Consider the following 16,459-nt stretch of genomic DNA (forward strand, 5'->3'; position numbering starts at 1 on the left):
TCAGTCACAGCCTGGGCTTATATGATTTTTTAGCTTGATGTAATGAGCATTCAAAAATGCAGGTGGTGATGGTGCGGAAGTAGAGCATATCCAGCAATTTAAAACCCTGACTTGTCTACAGAAATTACTACATATCAGCACTGTGGTTTGCATCTTCAAGCTGGGCAATCTGCGCTCATAATTAGCATTTTTAGGAAGTAGAGCTTCACAAGCAGATGTTAAGACACTACTTTTTTATTGGTAGTGCATAGACAAATGTGCCTAGCTGTATGTTACAACTATGTAGAGATTATGTTCATGTTTATACAGACAGGTGATGTGGTGGTCATAAGGGTGGAACATGGGAGATGCTTAATAAAGACTTAAGGAAATATAATAATTAAAAAATCTCATTACCATCGAACAATTCTTTCTTCAGCCACAAGACCAACTGTTCCTTAAGTTTTCAGCCACTAACCTAGCTCAATATGACTCTTTCGCAGAAAGGGAGACACCTGCCCACATTGTATTTCCCGCTTGATGTTCAGAATTGACAAATAAAAGGTGTAATTATGAGCACACATATTTCAGTCTCTAAAAAGAACACTGCAATGCTGTACCACTCAACATTTTATGTAATTACAGCAATGCCAGATGATGAATGAAATAGGTTTGAGTTAAAATTATTCTCCTAGCCTGCCACTATGGGAAACTGGCAGGATTGTTACTGGCAGAATAACAGGGAGTTACCTATGACACTGCAAACTACTTGTTTCAGACAAGTGTCATAATTTAAACTTCTTTCTGTGAGGCTCTTACTCCTTGGTGTTGACTTTACCTGACTTTTATGAAAATGTACTTCTGACAAAAGCTTTTGTTAACTTTGCTCCAAATGTCTCCTAAATGAAATACAGAACTACTTTTGCTTCAGTGAAATGAATAAAATTTAGATACCTTAGCCTATTTCTAGTCAACTTCATCAATGCTCAGTTGACTAAGTGATAATCTGACTTTCAATGCACACTTAACAAGAAAATGTCAACATTGTCAACATAGTTACTCTCTTGTTCTTGTCAGGTTACCAGTCCTGTGCAAAGTCCAGACTTTTCAAACCTCTTCCAACTGAGCAGAGTCCTAACCCTCAAGTTAAGTCTCCTTTTTGGGCTTCTCTAGTGCTTAAAACTGGGAATCATCTAATACAGCTTACTCAGAGCTGATGCAGGTAGCTGGCAAAAATATTCAGCTAAGAAGGGTGTTAGTCAACTTGTCCATTTTTTGACTCATGCATCCTACTTAAGCTTGCAGGAAAAATACGTAATTAGAACATTTTTTTATTCCAGGGGCAGTAACTGTCGTGGAATTGATTCTCAAGGTTTTTTTCAGATCTACCCCTCACTTTTCCCCATGTTCACCACCTTTTCCTCCTTTCCATCTCCACCAGAATGGGAGTTTGATATGCTCATTTCCTGTAATGACTGATTTAAAATCTTCTCCACAAACAAAGCAAGGAATAGAGGTAACAGCATGTGACATTAGATGTTCTTCACTTTGCCAGCAGCAGCCTGACAGAAATGACTTAATGATTAAAAACCTTTGACTCACTAGTTTGTGAATGGCCATGTTAAGGAATGTAACCCCTCTTAACTTCTTTACACCATGGCACAGTATAATTCACTCAGCCTGAGAGGAGGATAATGACAGCTTTATACAGGATCTCACTTCACACCTCCAAGTTTTCTCCTTATCTCAAAGGTTGCACTATGCATTTAAGCAATAGTCTGTATTAATCTAACCTCTGATATTTGGGGCATATTAACCCACCAATGCAGGTTTATGTATCTCACACCTCAAACCCTATCAAGAAATTTGGCAGTGGCAGCTTGATAAGGACACCATACCTTACTGAACTTGTTCTAAAAACAACAGCAGCAAAAACACTCTCTGGTGGCACTTTTTAATGACCTTGTTCACTCTTCTTTAGCTATTGGCTATTTGGATAATTCATGTTCCCGTGGCACCATAATTGCTGTAAAGGAGCAATGAAAATTCCTGTTTATCTGTAAAAATATTAACATCCAGGGCTGTAAAATATGAGGAAAGTATATAAACGGGAAGCTTGAGTTCAACTGAGTTCAATTTTAGATGACAGAATAATTGTTTAAAGCAGGGTTATATTTTTAATGAGACTGACCATATTTCCTTTGTTTCTGTACTGGACTAATTAAAAAACCAATCTTCATTACCTGCCATTTTACAGTGAAAATTCTACCAAAGGGAACCTTCTGGTATTGCATCAAGTGGTTTAAGCAACCATTACAGCATATTCAGATTCTCTTTTTTTATTCATGTGGTATGGATAGTGAAATAACACACCTAAAATGTATTATCCCAGCTTCCCAAGATGGGATCTATACTGGAATGTGTATTTCAAAAGAAGGAGGCAATAGCCAGATTCTCAAATTAAACTTAGCTTGTTTCAAGTAAGCTGTGACCATTCTGAAAAATAATGCATCATCTTAATTCTGTGTCAGAGTGGTTCAGGCAGGCAAAGGTTTACCTGTCTTTTAAAGAACAATGGAAATAATGAAAATTGTACTTTCATAAAATATTAAAAGCCTGCAGATGGGGTGTCCATGTTCCTACCTGACCCTCACTTAGACAAATTCCCATTCATTATGTTGAAAACTTTTTGATTACCATATTTTGATTAAACAAAGATTTTGACTACTGTAATTAAAACACAGACAAAAGTCAAGTCAATTGTTTTATTAAATACATCATTCTAAAAACCTTTAGAGAAGCTGGATAATGAATGCAGTGAGAGCACTTGACCGTACAACTTAAGAAACAAATGATAGCTCTGCTTCAAAACTGCACGACAGGTTCTTGAGAGATTCCTTTTCACACTTGTCCAGTGGTATTTTTAGGATCAGCTTACAAAAGAGCCAGTGCTTTATTGCAGTCACTTTCCAAGGCAGCTCTGGCTAACTTTACACTCCTTTTATCTCCTTTCCTTTTTTTCTCTCATTATCTTCTTGCTTTCTTCTCTTCTCCTCTTAGTTACGGGATTCCGTGGATCATAGATCTCAAAAGTATCTTCATCCTGCATGCTTGCATCTTTCACCTTTCTGCTTCTGTCTTCAAACTGAAGCACATGTGACATCCTACAAAAAACAAAACTCCAACTCAGTGAAAGAATGGAAGCTACAATTTGTAATTATGATATGCATAGTAAGATTTCTGATTTATTTTTGGTCATAGCAAAAAAGAACTGACCTCGGTTTCTTTTGTTGGTGGGGTTTTTTTTAAATTTCTTGGAAGACCCTTATATTGTAAGGTGATAATTTTGTAAAGACTCCTTTTGAAAAATACAGCTAAATACAGATAGAGTTTTCTCTGGATTTTATTTCACATATTAAATTCTGTTTTCTTGTATTTTTCTATTTAGCATACCTTCCAAAATATATGGCAAAATTTTCCCAGCAACAGGGAGTGTTCCTCAAGTTTTCCTATTAGTCACTTTAGACACCTTTCACCAGGGTGGAGGGTTTTACAAAAGTGGGAAAGAGTTTACATGGAAAATGCTTGAAGTAGGTACACAGAAGATCAAAAAGGGAATGTTTCATGTCCTGCTGCTTCATATTAACTTGGTTCAGATCATGCTTTTTAATTCTCAGAATACTAGACTAAACAAATACCTTGTTCAATTCAATGTTTTTCCTACTGTTCATTAGAAGTTTTCCCCCCATTAGATATTTCCTAATTTCAGCAAATTTCCAGTAATCTGAAAACATCTCTGTTACATAATGGAAAAATGGAACACGTGAACCTCAGGAGATTCAACAAGGCCAAGTACTAGATCTTACACCTGGGCAACTACTGATAACAACACATGGTGGAAGAGGAAGGGATTGAAGCAGCTCTGCCAAGAGGAACTTACAGGTACTGGTGGCTGAGGCTGGACATGACCCAGCCATGGGCACTCCCAGCCCAGAGAGCCACACGTGTCCTGGGCTGCATCCAGAGCAGGGTGGGCAGCAGGGCCAGGGAGGGGATTCTGCCCCTCTGCCCTGCCCTGCTGAGACCCCACCTGCAGGGCTGCATCAGCTCTGGGCTCCCAGCACAGGAAGGACACATGGACCCGCTGGAGGTGACCTCCTGGCATGAGGAGGCCACCAAGATGATCTGAGGAATGGAGCAGCACTCCTGTGAGGACAGGCTGGGAGTTGGGACTGTGCAGCCTGGAGAAGAGAAGGCTCTCAGGAGATCTTATTGCAGTACACAACAGGACCTACTAGGACTGATGGTGACAGATGCTTTAGCAGGGCCTGTAGTTACAGGACAAAGGGTAAACGTTTTAAACCAAAAGAGCCCATATTAAGATGAGATCAAAAAGACATTTTTAAGACAAGGGTGGTGAAACACTAGAACAGGTTGCCCAGATATGTGGTAAATTATTTTTTCAGGGCAAACTCATGTATCTAGGCAAAACCCACACTTAACCTTTGGATTCTGTGTGATCAATTTCAAAAATGTCTTTGACTTTGATAGGACAACTTAAGAACTATACTGATCTGATCAATTTCTATAGAATGTCTTTGTCAACAATCTTCGTGACAGAAAATCCAGGAAAACGAGCAAGTTTCAAAAGGAAAGTTTTGTGGCCAATAAAGCACTGCTTTATTGGTCTCTTGCAACATGTACAACATTCTGAACTAAACAGTTTTCAAAGAGCTTTGAATTTGAGCTAGTGCAAATCTCCATACATTAAGAAAGGGAGGGAGAACCAGCTCAGTTACTGCAGATAACAATATAGTACTATTAACAAAACCAGAAAAAAATCAAAGCTATAGACCATACGTGATCTGCTTGAATGCTTAGAAAATTCCTAAAAACAAAAATTGAGTATTTTCATCACAACTGATTCTTGACATATGTGTTTCATAAATACTTAAAGAGTTGTTTCCAGTGTAAGAAACTTAGGTAGTTTAGTTTATAACCCTGTCCACACTACTAACACCCAAACTTGTTTTTTTAGTCATCTCTACAATTCAGAATAACATAATGTACCATCAAAGTGACTCATGGTTGCATATTTGTAGTTTAATTATAAAAACATTGTCTCACAGTGGAGGGACTGAAGTAATTTATTTTAGCTAACATGCTTTCTGCATTTGTCATATTCTTCTCAATTTATTAAAGATGAGTACACATATCAAATCCCTCTGTCCTAGTATGAATAAAGTACAGGCCTAAGAGATGGAGTCATTCCTCCGTGCATGGTTTTAAAGTATGTTATGGGAGTGTAAGTAGAAGTGTAGTCACACTTAGTCCTTTCATCAACTCAGGTTTTCCAAGAATACTATAGCACAGGACATAACCTGCAGGATACAACTAAGAGGAATTAAAATTAAATGCATCTCTATTTCTTGGATCAGGCCATACAGTGCCCCAAGTAGTTTGCAAATTACATGCAGTAGATTCAGACTAAGCAATATTTACTTCTCCCCAAGAGCTGAAAGAAGTCATAGTCTCTGACTCTTATTCATAACTTTCCACTAAGACACTCCCAGCTGTGATTAAAAATAAGCCAATATTAAGAAACTTTTTGATATTCCCAGAATCAATTTTAGATGCAGCATCTCAGAGGTAAAGCAAAATAAACACAGACTGCAGTGGAGATTTTAAGAAATATTTTCCTTCTGTGACCTTAAATTTATTTTTGCAAGTCACTCATCTTCCCAGGTAGACCTGTTCTGCACCTATATGAACGGTGAATCACAGTGAATACTGTTCTTCAAAAGCAATTAATTTTTTTTAAAGGAACATAGCAAGCATTTAATAATTATTTCTATATTAAGCATTTGAATTTAAATTAATCTTACTCAAGTTCCTCTAACTGAAGTTTGCCTTTGCATAATTTTCCAAGTGCAGAGTTAGGGCGTAGTTCCACAAATACAAGTTTCATAAGACTTTTCCTTGTTCAATTTATAACTCTCTTCCCTTCTGCATGCTCCTGGGTTCAGTGAGGAGCTGGCTGCCCAGTCATGTTTCTGCAGTCACTGTGCTGAAACAGTAACTTTATCTCTGTGTCTCTGGTCTTCAGGAACCCACTAACTTGTGCTTATCACTGACTGTTGACAGCTCATTTTATATAAGAGAGATATTAAATTTTAAAGTCCACTTTTCTTCAAAATTTAAAGGATTAGAAGTAATCAGTTCTACCAAGCAAAACTAAAAAGAAAACAAAACCTCAATTTTGCAGCTTAGTTTTTTTGCTAAAAAGTTGTAAAATAAAATAGCTTGCCGAAACTGATTACTCTGGGTTTGAAGTACCTAGTTGTGCAAGTTGTTGTTCTTCCTAAATAGAAGACACAATCACAAGATTTCTGTTAAGATGCTCATCATCTTAACAAAAATGAACGAGCAATCTTCACACAGATTTATTGCTGAAGAGGTTGATTTTTACCCTGACCAGATGACAGTGTCCTACAAGTTGACCACGGTCCTATCCACGTAATGGGGGGGAAGCTGCCCTGCATTTCTTTCCTTTCATATTACTAAAGAACACTCAGTAGCTGGCTCTCTTCTGTAATCCAAAAATGGAATGTCTTGAAACTTTAGACTGAAATACACAAATTAATTTAAGACAGTTTCAGAGACAGCACAGGATTTCAAAGGTACAATGATACTCTCGTGGCCTAGTGATATTCTCAGGTCAGTGAACAGATCAGGCTCTTTTGAACTACTCTAGTGAGACGGTACTTGTAAGAAAAGATATGATACACTGTAATCCCTCTGCTTTTGAGATGTGTGAGCCATGCACTGGATCTGAACCATATGCCAGCTGCTGACAGCTGGTAGTCATGTTAAGTGTAGCATAAAAAGAAGTCCCGTGGTCCAAAAGCTTTGGCCTTTCCAGAACTCCTTTTGGGAGAAACTAAAGTGGCAATCAGTGAACTGAATAATTTTGAATCTTGGCAAGAGTAAGGAAGCACTATGCTTTTGCTCTACAGATAAAGCTGAAACCTCCAGGTACACTCATGCATCAGTGATTTTTATACTAAGTGAAATGAAAGCGCAAAGCTGTATTGCCTAAGACTACACTTGTTTTTCAAACTGATATAGCTGTTGTTTGCTACCACCTGCCTACTGCCCCCTTTGACTTTCCTTGCATAAACGGCCCTGCAGAGCAAACTTCCTGGTGCCTGGAGGAAAACCTGGGACATTATCTTGCACTCAAATACGTCAGCATCTTAAACAGGAAGTCATCAACAAGTGTGAGCAAAAGTTACATCCTGCCAACTCTGTTGTAAGGGTAGTAGCTTCTGGCAGAGCAGCAGTAAATTCTTAAACAGTTTTAGGCAGGTGCCTGCACTTTGGAGGGGCATGCATAAAAAATTGCAGTTGGTGACATACTCCTTCTTTTTACACTTAAATGCATACAAAATAAATAAAGCAACTAATCATGTTGCTATAAAATTTAGAGTAAAATTTTGAATATTATGGCTGTGTTTTTGGTTCTTTTCATCAAGTTGCCTAAAATGAATGCAGAAGAATTAAGTATCTGTGTCAAGAAATTCAGTTGTATTGTATAGGCTGTCTAAAAAACTGGGACCAATATGAACCATAATTACTAGCAGTACCATTTGTTTCTGAGTTGAACATTGATCACAAGTAACAGGCTTCCTATATTCTTAATTTCACAATGCATCCCATATTTAATTGACATTTAATTTAATATTTAATTGACATTTAATATTTAATTTAATTCAAATGACAATTAAAAAGAAGTATGAATTTTAAATCAAGGCAAGAGAACAAGAGTATGAACAAGGCAAAAAGAATATCAAGGCCATAAAACAAAGGGAATTTTGAAGGAGGAAATACATTACCAACATCTAATCTTCTTCCATTTTTTAGAAAATGTTTTGAATTGAGATGCTTCAAGCAAAATAAGCCTCTTGGATCAGGCTGCTGTCATTATTCCTTGCAAAAGTGTGTCCAAGAGCTTTACAAATAATTTTGTAAACACAATGCAGCAGAAGAGAGGGAGTATTTTTGTGTCTCTAATGAAATCTGCAACTATCACTAAGTGCTCTGTGTCATACGACTCTTGTAAGCAAATTTTGTAGCTTCTGTTTGCCTTATCTCAACATCCAGATTTGTTTTCCTTCTTGTGTAACATAACCCATAATCTCTCTTTCCACACAAAGTAGTTTTGTAATCCAAGTTTCTCTCCTTTATGATTAAAAGAAAATTAAAATAAAAACAATTTTTACCAAGTACTTGAAGTAGTTTTTAATTCTTACAGCAATGAGGGTTGATATCCTAAGTACCATGATGGACCCAGTCTCAAAGATGGATTAATCTCTTTAATTATCACTGTTTCACACAGCCACTTCTGTCTCAAAAAAGATGTTTCAGAAAACAATTTCCTTAAGTATTGTTTGTCTCATTAACTCATAATACTGGAGCTGTGCTAAATTACCTACAAAAGCCTGTATCCCTTTGTAGCACTTGGTATTTAAGCCTTACACTACATCACACATTTCCACCATGCCTAGTTTGCCAAACCAGATGTGATTTCACTTCAAGCAAGTTAACAACCAGAGAACCATAGATACACTGAAGTTGGGAAGGACCTTTTGGATCAAAAAATTTGACCGTTGATCCAGCACTGCCAAGCCCACTAAACCATGTCCTGAAGTGCCACATCTACATGCCTTTTAAATACCTCCAGGGATGGAGCCACTTCCCTGGGCAGCCTGTTCCTATGCCTAACAACCTTTGTGGTAAAGAAAACTTTCCCCAATATCCAATCTAAACCTCACCTGGCACAACTTAAGGCTCTTGCCCTATCACTTGTTAACTGGGAGAAGAGACTGATTCACACAATACTTTCTAGGAATAATTTCTGGTCCTAGGTTTCTGCTGTGATTGTTACCACTAAGAGATTTCACTCTTTCTTTTTTTCAGTACTTGTTTTCATCATTCCACATTCCTTGTTTCTTTTTCCTCATCTCCCTTCCTAATGATCTTGTTCCTTTTTTTAATGCTTTCATAACGCCCTGTATTTTTCATGTTTATTGACTTGATATTTAAAAAGAGAAATACAATTTGCTGTTCAGATCTAGCAAAATCCAAATAATTAGCAATTCCATGCAAGTTTTAAACACTAAAAAATGCCTAGAAAAGTAGTAAGAAAATAGTTATAAATACAGCTATGCGCCATATTGCAAATGTTAAGTATTCATATAAAACACTTACTACTTCGTAAGTAATTACTACTAATCTATGTAAGTGATTATGATACAGATTTTACACAGAAATTAAAAATTTTACTATTGCTATAAACACTATCCCACCCTGCACTCTCCTGAGGTTAACTGCAAGACCCAGAAGAGTCCATTATAGTTTTCAATATTTTAGCTTTCAGCTGTTTGTGCTGATTTTGATTGGGGTAGAATTAGCTTTCTTCACAGTGGCTGATGTGGGGCTGTGCTTTGGATTTGTGTTGAACACAGGATCAATGATATCGTGATGTTTTTGTTATTGCTGAGCATAGCTCACAGAGCCAAGGCCTTTTCTGCTTCTCCTACTGCTGTGGTGGTCTGGGAGGGGACTGGGAGTGCCTGGGAGGTTGGGAGGAGACACAGCCAGGACAAGTGACCCCAGCTCACCAAAAGGATATTCCAGACCATGTGGCATCAAGCTCAGTATATAAAACGGGGGGAAGAAGAAGGAAAGGGAGATGTTTGGAGTGATGGTGTTTGTCTTCCCTACTGTCATGAAGGATGGGGCCCTGCTGTCCTGGAGATAGCTGAACACCTGCCTGCCCATGGGAAGTGGGGAATTAATTCCTTGTTTCACTCTGCTTGTGTGTGAGGCTTTTGCTTTCCCTGTTAAACAGTGTGTATCTCAACCCATGAGTTTTTCAGGTTTTACTCCTCTGCTTCACCCTGCTGGTGGGGCAGTGAGCAAGCAGCTGCCTGGGGCTTGGCTGATGCCTGCATTAAGCCATGACAACAATGGAGGTATTACTGCTGCTCTTGCACAAAGCAAAAATGTCCCCAGTATTAAGCAAGTAAAAGATGAAAACATGCTTTAAAAACATTATACAAAGTCAGCCCATACACTTCTGGTAACTTTAACTAGCCCTTTGAATTTGTGTATTACAGTTACTGGAGGATTGAAAATTGGCTTAACCTTTTCAGAATAACCTGCAAGTTTTGGATCCTTCACAGACTGAAGAATTAGTTGCTTATAACTTCTCTTTGTGTTGGCCTATAGCATAAAATGATGAGAACAGAACTTTTGCAGATATTTCTAATATAATACTTTCTGAGATAGTTTATTTAAACCGTAATATGCTTAGTTTTATCACAAAATAATCACTGCCAAAATTAGAAAAAGAAACTAATAGTTTCACTAACCATGGGACCTCCAGCTTAAAAAGAACCCCTTTGTTGTTTGCAAAGCTAACAACAAAGTAACATACTCTTGGTGAAGACTAATATAGTATTGTATCCTTGGATTGCTCAAGATAGTGCTAAAAATCTTTTTCTCTTGAAAGAACATTTAACTGTAAGTAACCTTCTAAGAGAAGGGGAATCACCTTAACTATGAAAAAGCTCACCTTATTTGTAATAATCTGTGGGAAAATGTGATGACTTTTCAAAGTATCAGGAGAACTATGTTAAACTATGATGACTTACTTTTTCAAGCAAGAAATATTTTTCTGAATAAAATTCAGTTATCCTATCTTGAGTTATCCTATGCTATCTTGATATTGCTTCTGTTCTATAACAATTAATATGTATAGTATATTTACACTACATCCTTGACCCCCTCACAAAATGTTAAGTAGTTTGATGTGAGAAGATGTATGCTTTAAATAGACAACTGCTCCTGGTACAGTAGAGTGGTATGGAAGACTAAAATGCAAATTCCAGACAGCACACCCATAAAGAAAAACTCTACATAGCATTTACTACAAGGACATGGGAGCCACCATGGTGGAACACACCAGTGATCCATCCATTCTAGTATCCTGTCTCTGGCAATAGCTTGTACAACATCTGATACTCTGAAGTCAGTCAGCAAATCACCACCCCAAGTTAACACAAGCAGTCAGGCATTATTTTATCAACACAGCACAGAGCTGGAGTGAAAAGAAAGGAGAGAAGAATATTTCTAGCACAAAAATACTCAGATTTTCAAAACATTCAGATTTTTCTGGACACTCTCCCTTTTCTTTTGCCCTTCCTTCTCTCATTCTGAATATATCAAAAGCCTTACTGCTTAAATTTGTCATTCAATGCAATGAAGTTGGGGTGCTTGGAAAGGTGTGTAAATATACAGGAAGCTTAAGCCAGGCTAATAAAGATTTAGAAGATTGTTTTTTCATTCTGAAGATTGTTTTTTCATTCTTCACTAGATTTTCTGGCAATAAAAAAGATCAGATTTCCAGATAGTAAATCTAACACTAGATATCCCTTAACTGAAGCATGGATCATCTCTGAATTTAAGTCAAACAGTAGTCAAAATTCAGATGCCTAGTCCAAATAAGCTCAGATACAGGGAATTAGCAAAAAATAAACAAGCAAAAAACCCCACTTTAAATGCTCTGAGTTTCTCAGACATGCTGAACAGCTACAGGCAATCAATATACAACGTCAGCAGAAGAACAATTTGTTAATTTGAATTACTGACTGAAGCAGTGGGGTAGGGGGTGGCATTTACAAATCAAGCAAGGTCTCTGACCATATTCTAGCAGTACAGGGGTGAAGGTGGAGACAAAACTGGAGGGAAAAAAGAAAGATTTACAGCAGAAGCATTTTTTTTTCTTCCTTTAAAGGTTAGTGGCAGTACTAGAACCCAAACAAACGCTTATTTTTTTGCCAAACAGAAAAGAAACCTCTCTTTCCAATGTGTTTCTAATACAGACCTCTGGCATTCATTTATCCTTTGTAACAATCAAGTAAGTATTTTGTCAACTTTTAAAAAATGTAGTTGAGTAAATCAATGGCCTTAGCAGGAGAGACCTAATATAGAGCCAGTTTTTCCAGACTAGTGAAGGAACGCTGGCTCAAGTCTGGATGGGAGGAGGGGAGCAAACATGGCTTTAATCCATCTTTGTGCCTCACTGGCATAAATTACAGCAGCACTTTTTCTGTCATTCCCCGAGCAAGCATCAGCATGTAAAACAGACTGCAGCTTAGTTTTCAGGGGTTTTCTGTGTTTGTCAGTTAAGCTTCTGCAACTGAAGCTGCAAAGACTGCTGCTAATCTTGAGGAAGCTGTATTTCATAACCCTAAATTTGAGGTTTTGTAGGAAAAAAATCTGTATTTTATAAAATGTATATTAAACAAGGTTTATAAAAGAAATATAACCAATATTTTAGGTGTCTATCCTGAAGAACTTCACTCTGAAAATTTCAATAGTATACACTACAGTAAATAGGAAATCCTGGAAATAAAATGGAACACATTATCAAATGTATATGGATTAAATACTAACAGTGTGCATTGTGATTTAGTTCTTACTAGAAATTAAATCTTGTAATATAAAAACAGTCTGGCTAACTTCAGCATTTACCAATTCTAAAATTACTATTTCAATTAAAAAATACCCCAGTCCAAACCAATTCTAGCCTATACTCTACAAAAGACATTGAAAAGTGATGCCTTGATACTGTTTTAAGACCCAAACTGCTCTGTTCCAAAACCTTTTACTGTAAGAATACAAGGTAAGTAAAATATTGTCTGTTTCCACTCCTAATTGTGCCATATTTTTCATGAAAGCAATCATAAATCTTCTGAAAGGAAACTTTCTTGTATTATGAACAAAAATGTTTCCTAAAGAAGATAGAGGGCACAACTGTTGATGGTGGATAGAGAATACCTTCATTTAATATACAGATTTATTTTCTGTTTGCTCTAGCGTAAAATGAAACTACCTCTACAAACTGGGTAAAAAATTGTACACTCAAATTGCAATTATTGTCCTGGCAAAAAGAACTCAGCATTAGCACCCAATGCTCCCACAATATTTAAGTGGCCCCACTGAAGTTTTCTGAAATTCAGAATTGGGAACAGATTACAGTATTTGACTTATATAAGCCAGTTTGTACTTTAAACGATTAGCACTGAATTTCTGTGAGTTTTCTGTCCACAGAACCAATAAATTAGTAAAACCAGACCTATTCCTTTCAATTTCTGCTAAAATCAGGTGATCTGATCTATGTAAAGCATCTGATCTATGTGCAGATCAAGATATTTTATGGCCAAGAAGAAGGTATGTTTAAAAGCTTTCTAAGACACATGAGATTTTAAACAGTGCCTTTAAAGTATGCATGTCATTACATTCATTTGAATTGGTTTTAATCCTCATTATCTTACATGAAGTTTTTTACAAATAACTTACAGGACAACACTAGTAATTACACAATATGGACATGAAGCTATCCATTAAGCAAGACATGAAATACCTTTTTGTTTAAAATAGAAGACCTTGACTGTCATGCAGTTTTCAGAACAACCTTTTGTACAAATTGGAAGGTACTTTCAGGTATTGACTTTTTCATTTTGTTTTTAAAAAAAGCCTATTTTTCCTATACCTCAAATTAACCAACAAAGACACAACAAAGGTAAGTAACCAGAAGAATTTTAGACTGAAAAACCATGTGAAAAACTACCACCTCATTCCAAATTCCTATTTTGCTCATTTTTACTTGTCCCACAGTATATCTGAAAGCGGAATGGATTTATTTTATTTCAAATAAAAAGAAAGACCAAGTTTCAGAGTCTAGACATACTTCCAAAAAAACTTAAATGACTTATTTACATTTGTTGCTTAGTTACAGCTGTGACAGCACTCCACAGGGAAGGAAAAAGCTGATCTCTTCTAAAGATTAAGAAGCTTTATGTTTCACATGTAACACCTTACATTCCACCCAGGAAACACTGCAGTTGTTCAGTTATGAAGAACTGGCATCACGTGCTCTTAATTAAATGAACTATGTAGCATGCTGGCAGTCACAGTCAAATTCTGAAAGGCTGCAGAGTGCATTACTGAGAACAGATAAAGGCCAGTGATGAGATCTGAATCCTGAAGAAGAAATCCTAAACTTCTAGCCAGGTGCAGAGTGAAGGAAAAATTACTGGGCTTCACTGTAACACAAACTCTAAAATCAACTGGGGGTCTACTTGCAGCCCTGACTTGTGAACTGATGGGATTAATAAGAGACCAAATCCTTCTACTGAGGATGATACAGATTTTGGCTGATTCCCTGGTGGCAGCAATTTTAATGCACTTCACATAATCATATCCATCTGGTAAGGAACAACTTTCACATATTAATATTTCAGTTTCTACACTGAATATTGAGGGTCCAACAGAATGAATCTGGCATCTTCCATGAAGTCAAAACTGAAGAAGTAACAATTAAAACCGTATTTATCAGAACTCAGATTATCAGCATAGAAATAGTTTTCAAGCAGGAACAGAATATTGCCTCAATGCAATGTTCATATTATAGAATCATAGAATGGTGTGGGTAGAAAAGGACCTTTAAAGGTAACCCAGTCCAACCCCACTGCCACCCCTCTGGGCAACCTGTTCTAGTGCCTCCACCCTCTGAGCAAAGAATTTTTTCCTAGCATCTAATTTAAATCTCTCAATTTAAAATCATCACCCCTCATCCTGTCTCTACCTGCCCAAGTAAAAAGTCACTCTCCCTCTTTCTTTTAATCACCCTTTAATTACTGAAATATCTACCACAATAAGGTCTCTCCAGAGCCTTCTCTTACCTATCCTGAACAACCCCAGCTTTCTCAGCCTTTTCTCACAGGAGAGATATCATTTTTGCATTCCTTCTCTGGACCAGATCACAAGAGTCCCTGTCCTTCCTGTGCTGGGAGCCCAGAGCTGGATGCAGTGTTCCAGGTGGGGTCTCAGCAAAGCAGAGCAGAGGGGCAGAATCCCCTCCCTGGCCCTGCTGCCCACCCTGCTCTGGATGCAGCCCAGGACACGTGTGGCTCTCTGGGCTGGGAGTGCCCATGGCTGGGTCATGTCCAGCCTCAGCCACCAGCACCCCCAATTCCTTCTGGGCAGGGCTGTCCCCAGTCTGAGCCCTTGTCTGGGATTGCCCTGGCCCAGGTGCATCACCTTGGTCTTGTTGAACTTCATGAGGTTCACAAGAACCTACTTCTCAAGGCTGTCCTGGTGCCTCTGGATGGCACCCCATCTTTCTGCAGTGCCACCTGCACTGCTCAGCTTCCTGTCACTGCAGATGTGCTGAGGGTGCACTCGGTCCCACTGCCTCTGTCACTGATGAAGGTACTGAAGAGCATCAGACCCAAGCAGTGAATGAATGGGGATGTGTTTTCAATCAATCCAAAAAATAACCCATCATGATTTCCTAACCTCTGTGTCTTCCATGTATTATAAAGTTCTGTAAACTTTACTGGTTTTGTGTGCAATATATGATATTTTAGTGGTATGGAGTGATGATCATTTTGATTTTTCAGTTACTTGACACAGACAATTAAGTTTTAAGTTCAAGAATGTTGAGGAATACTAAAGTTGATTCCTGAACATTTTTGTGCATTCTGTCTGTGAGAATGTATGGAGATCCTATATAGATATATGCTAAACTGACTTGGCAACCAGGTGAGTTTTCAAAAAGCAGTGTGGTGGCTTCATTACCACAGAAAATTCCACCAACTCTAAAAGTTGTCATAGCACTAGATATACTTCAGTTTTCCAGTAAATCTTGTAGTTTCAGGAAGCCTCCACTTGTTTTAAAAGATCAGAGGGAGAAGAGTTAAGTCCAGATTTTGGTTAAGGACATGATATGTATTTTTATAGCAGAGAATCTGTTCCTTCCACAAAAAACAGTATTCCATATAGGAAAGTGAAGATATATTTCTCACATTTCACAAGCATGTAAGATTCCTAAAAATTCAGCTGGAGAGCCCTGTATTTAGGAGTAGACAGCCATGTTTAATGTCAAAGTGAAAAGCTTAATATAGTAATGGTTGGTTAGTTCATTTCCACTTATGACTATACTGGAGAAGAATATAATTACAAAACATATGTATAATGTGAAGTTTTGAATGTTTATTGGAGTATTCAGAATTCATGTGATTTTGGCAAACAAGAGTAGCAGTATGAAAAGTGGGATACAATTTAAAAAGAGCAATGGCTAAATTCCAATAAGAGTGATCAACAGTATGGGTACAGACAGAACTAAGTTAGGCAACCATTCAATAGGAAAGGATTTGTGGCTTAGAAAGGAATGAAAACCAGGTATGAAAAAAACAGCAACAAAAAAAGTAATCCTTCCACTCAACACAGACAGACTTAGCTGAGTACTGTATTTAGTCTCAGATTTCACATCTTGAAAGAAGCCCTTGGAACTCTCAGAATTACTTGATCGAAGGATGTTTTACAGTACTAAGTATCACTCTTATCC

The 16,459-nt window shown here is 37.5% G+C and overlaps 1 protein-coding gene across 1 annotated transcript in view; it reads right to left on the minus strand.

Moving 5' to 3' along the window:
• Positions 1-2,730: 2,730 nt before the first annotated feature.
• Positions 2,731-16,459, minus strand: part of CWC27 (CWC27 spliceosome associated cyclophilin) — an 89,176-nt gene continuing 75,447 nt past the window's right edge. The window contains exon 14 of the mRNA XM_054651538.2: positions 2,731-3,143. Coding sequence (XP_054507513.1) covers positions 2,981-3,143 — 163 coding nt within the window. The 3' untranslated portion in view covers positions 2,731-2,980. The remainder of the gene's footprint in view (positions 3,144-16,459) is intronic.

This window comes from Agelaius phoeniceus, chromosome Z, assembly GCF_051311805.1.
Source record: "Agelaius phoeniceus isolate bAgePho1 chromosome Z, bAgePho1.hap1, whole genome shotgun sequence".
In the NCBI taxonomy this organism is placed as follows: Eukaryota; Metazoa; Chordata; class Aves; order Passeriformes; family Icteridae; genus Agelaius; species Agelaius phoeniceus.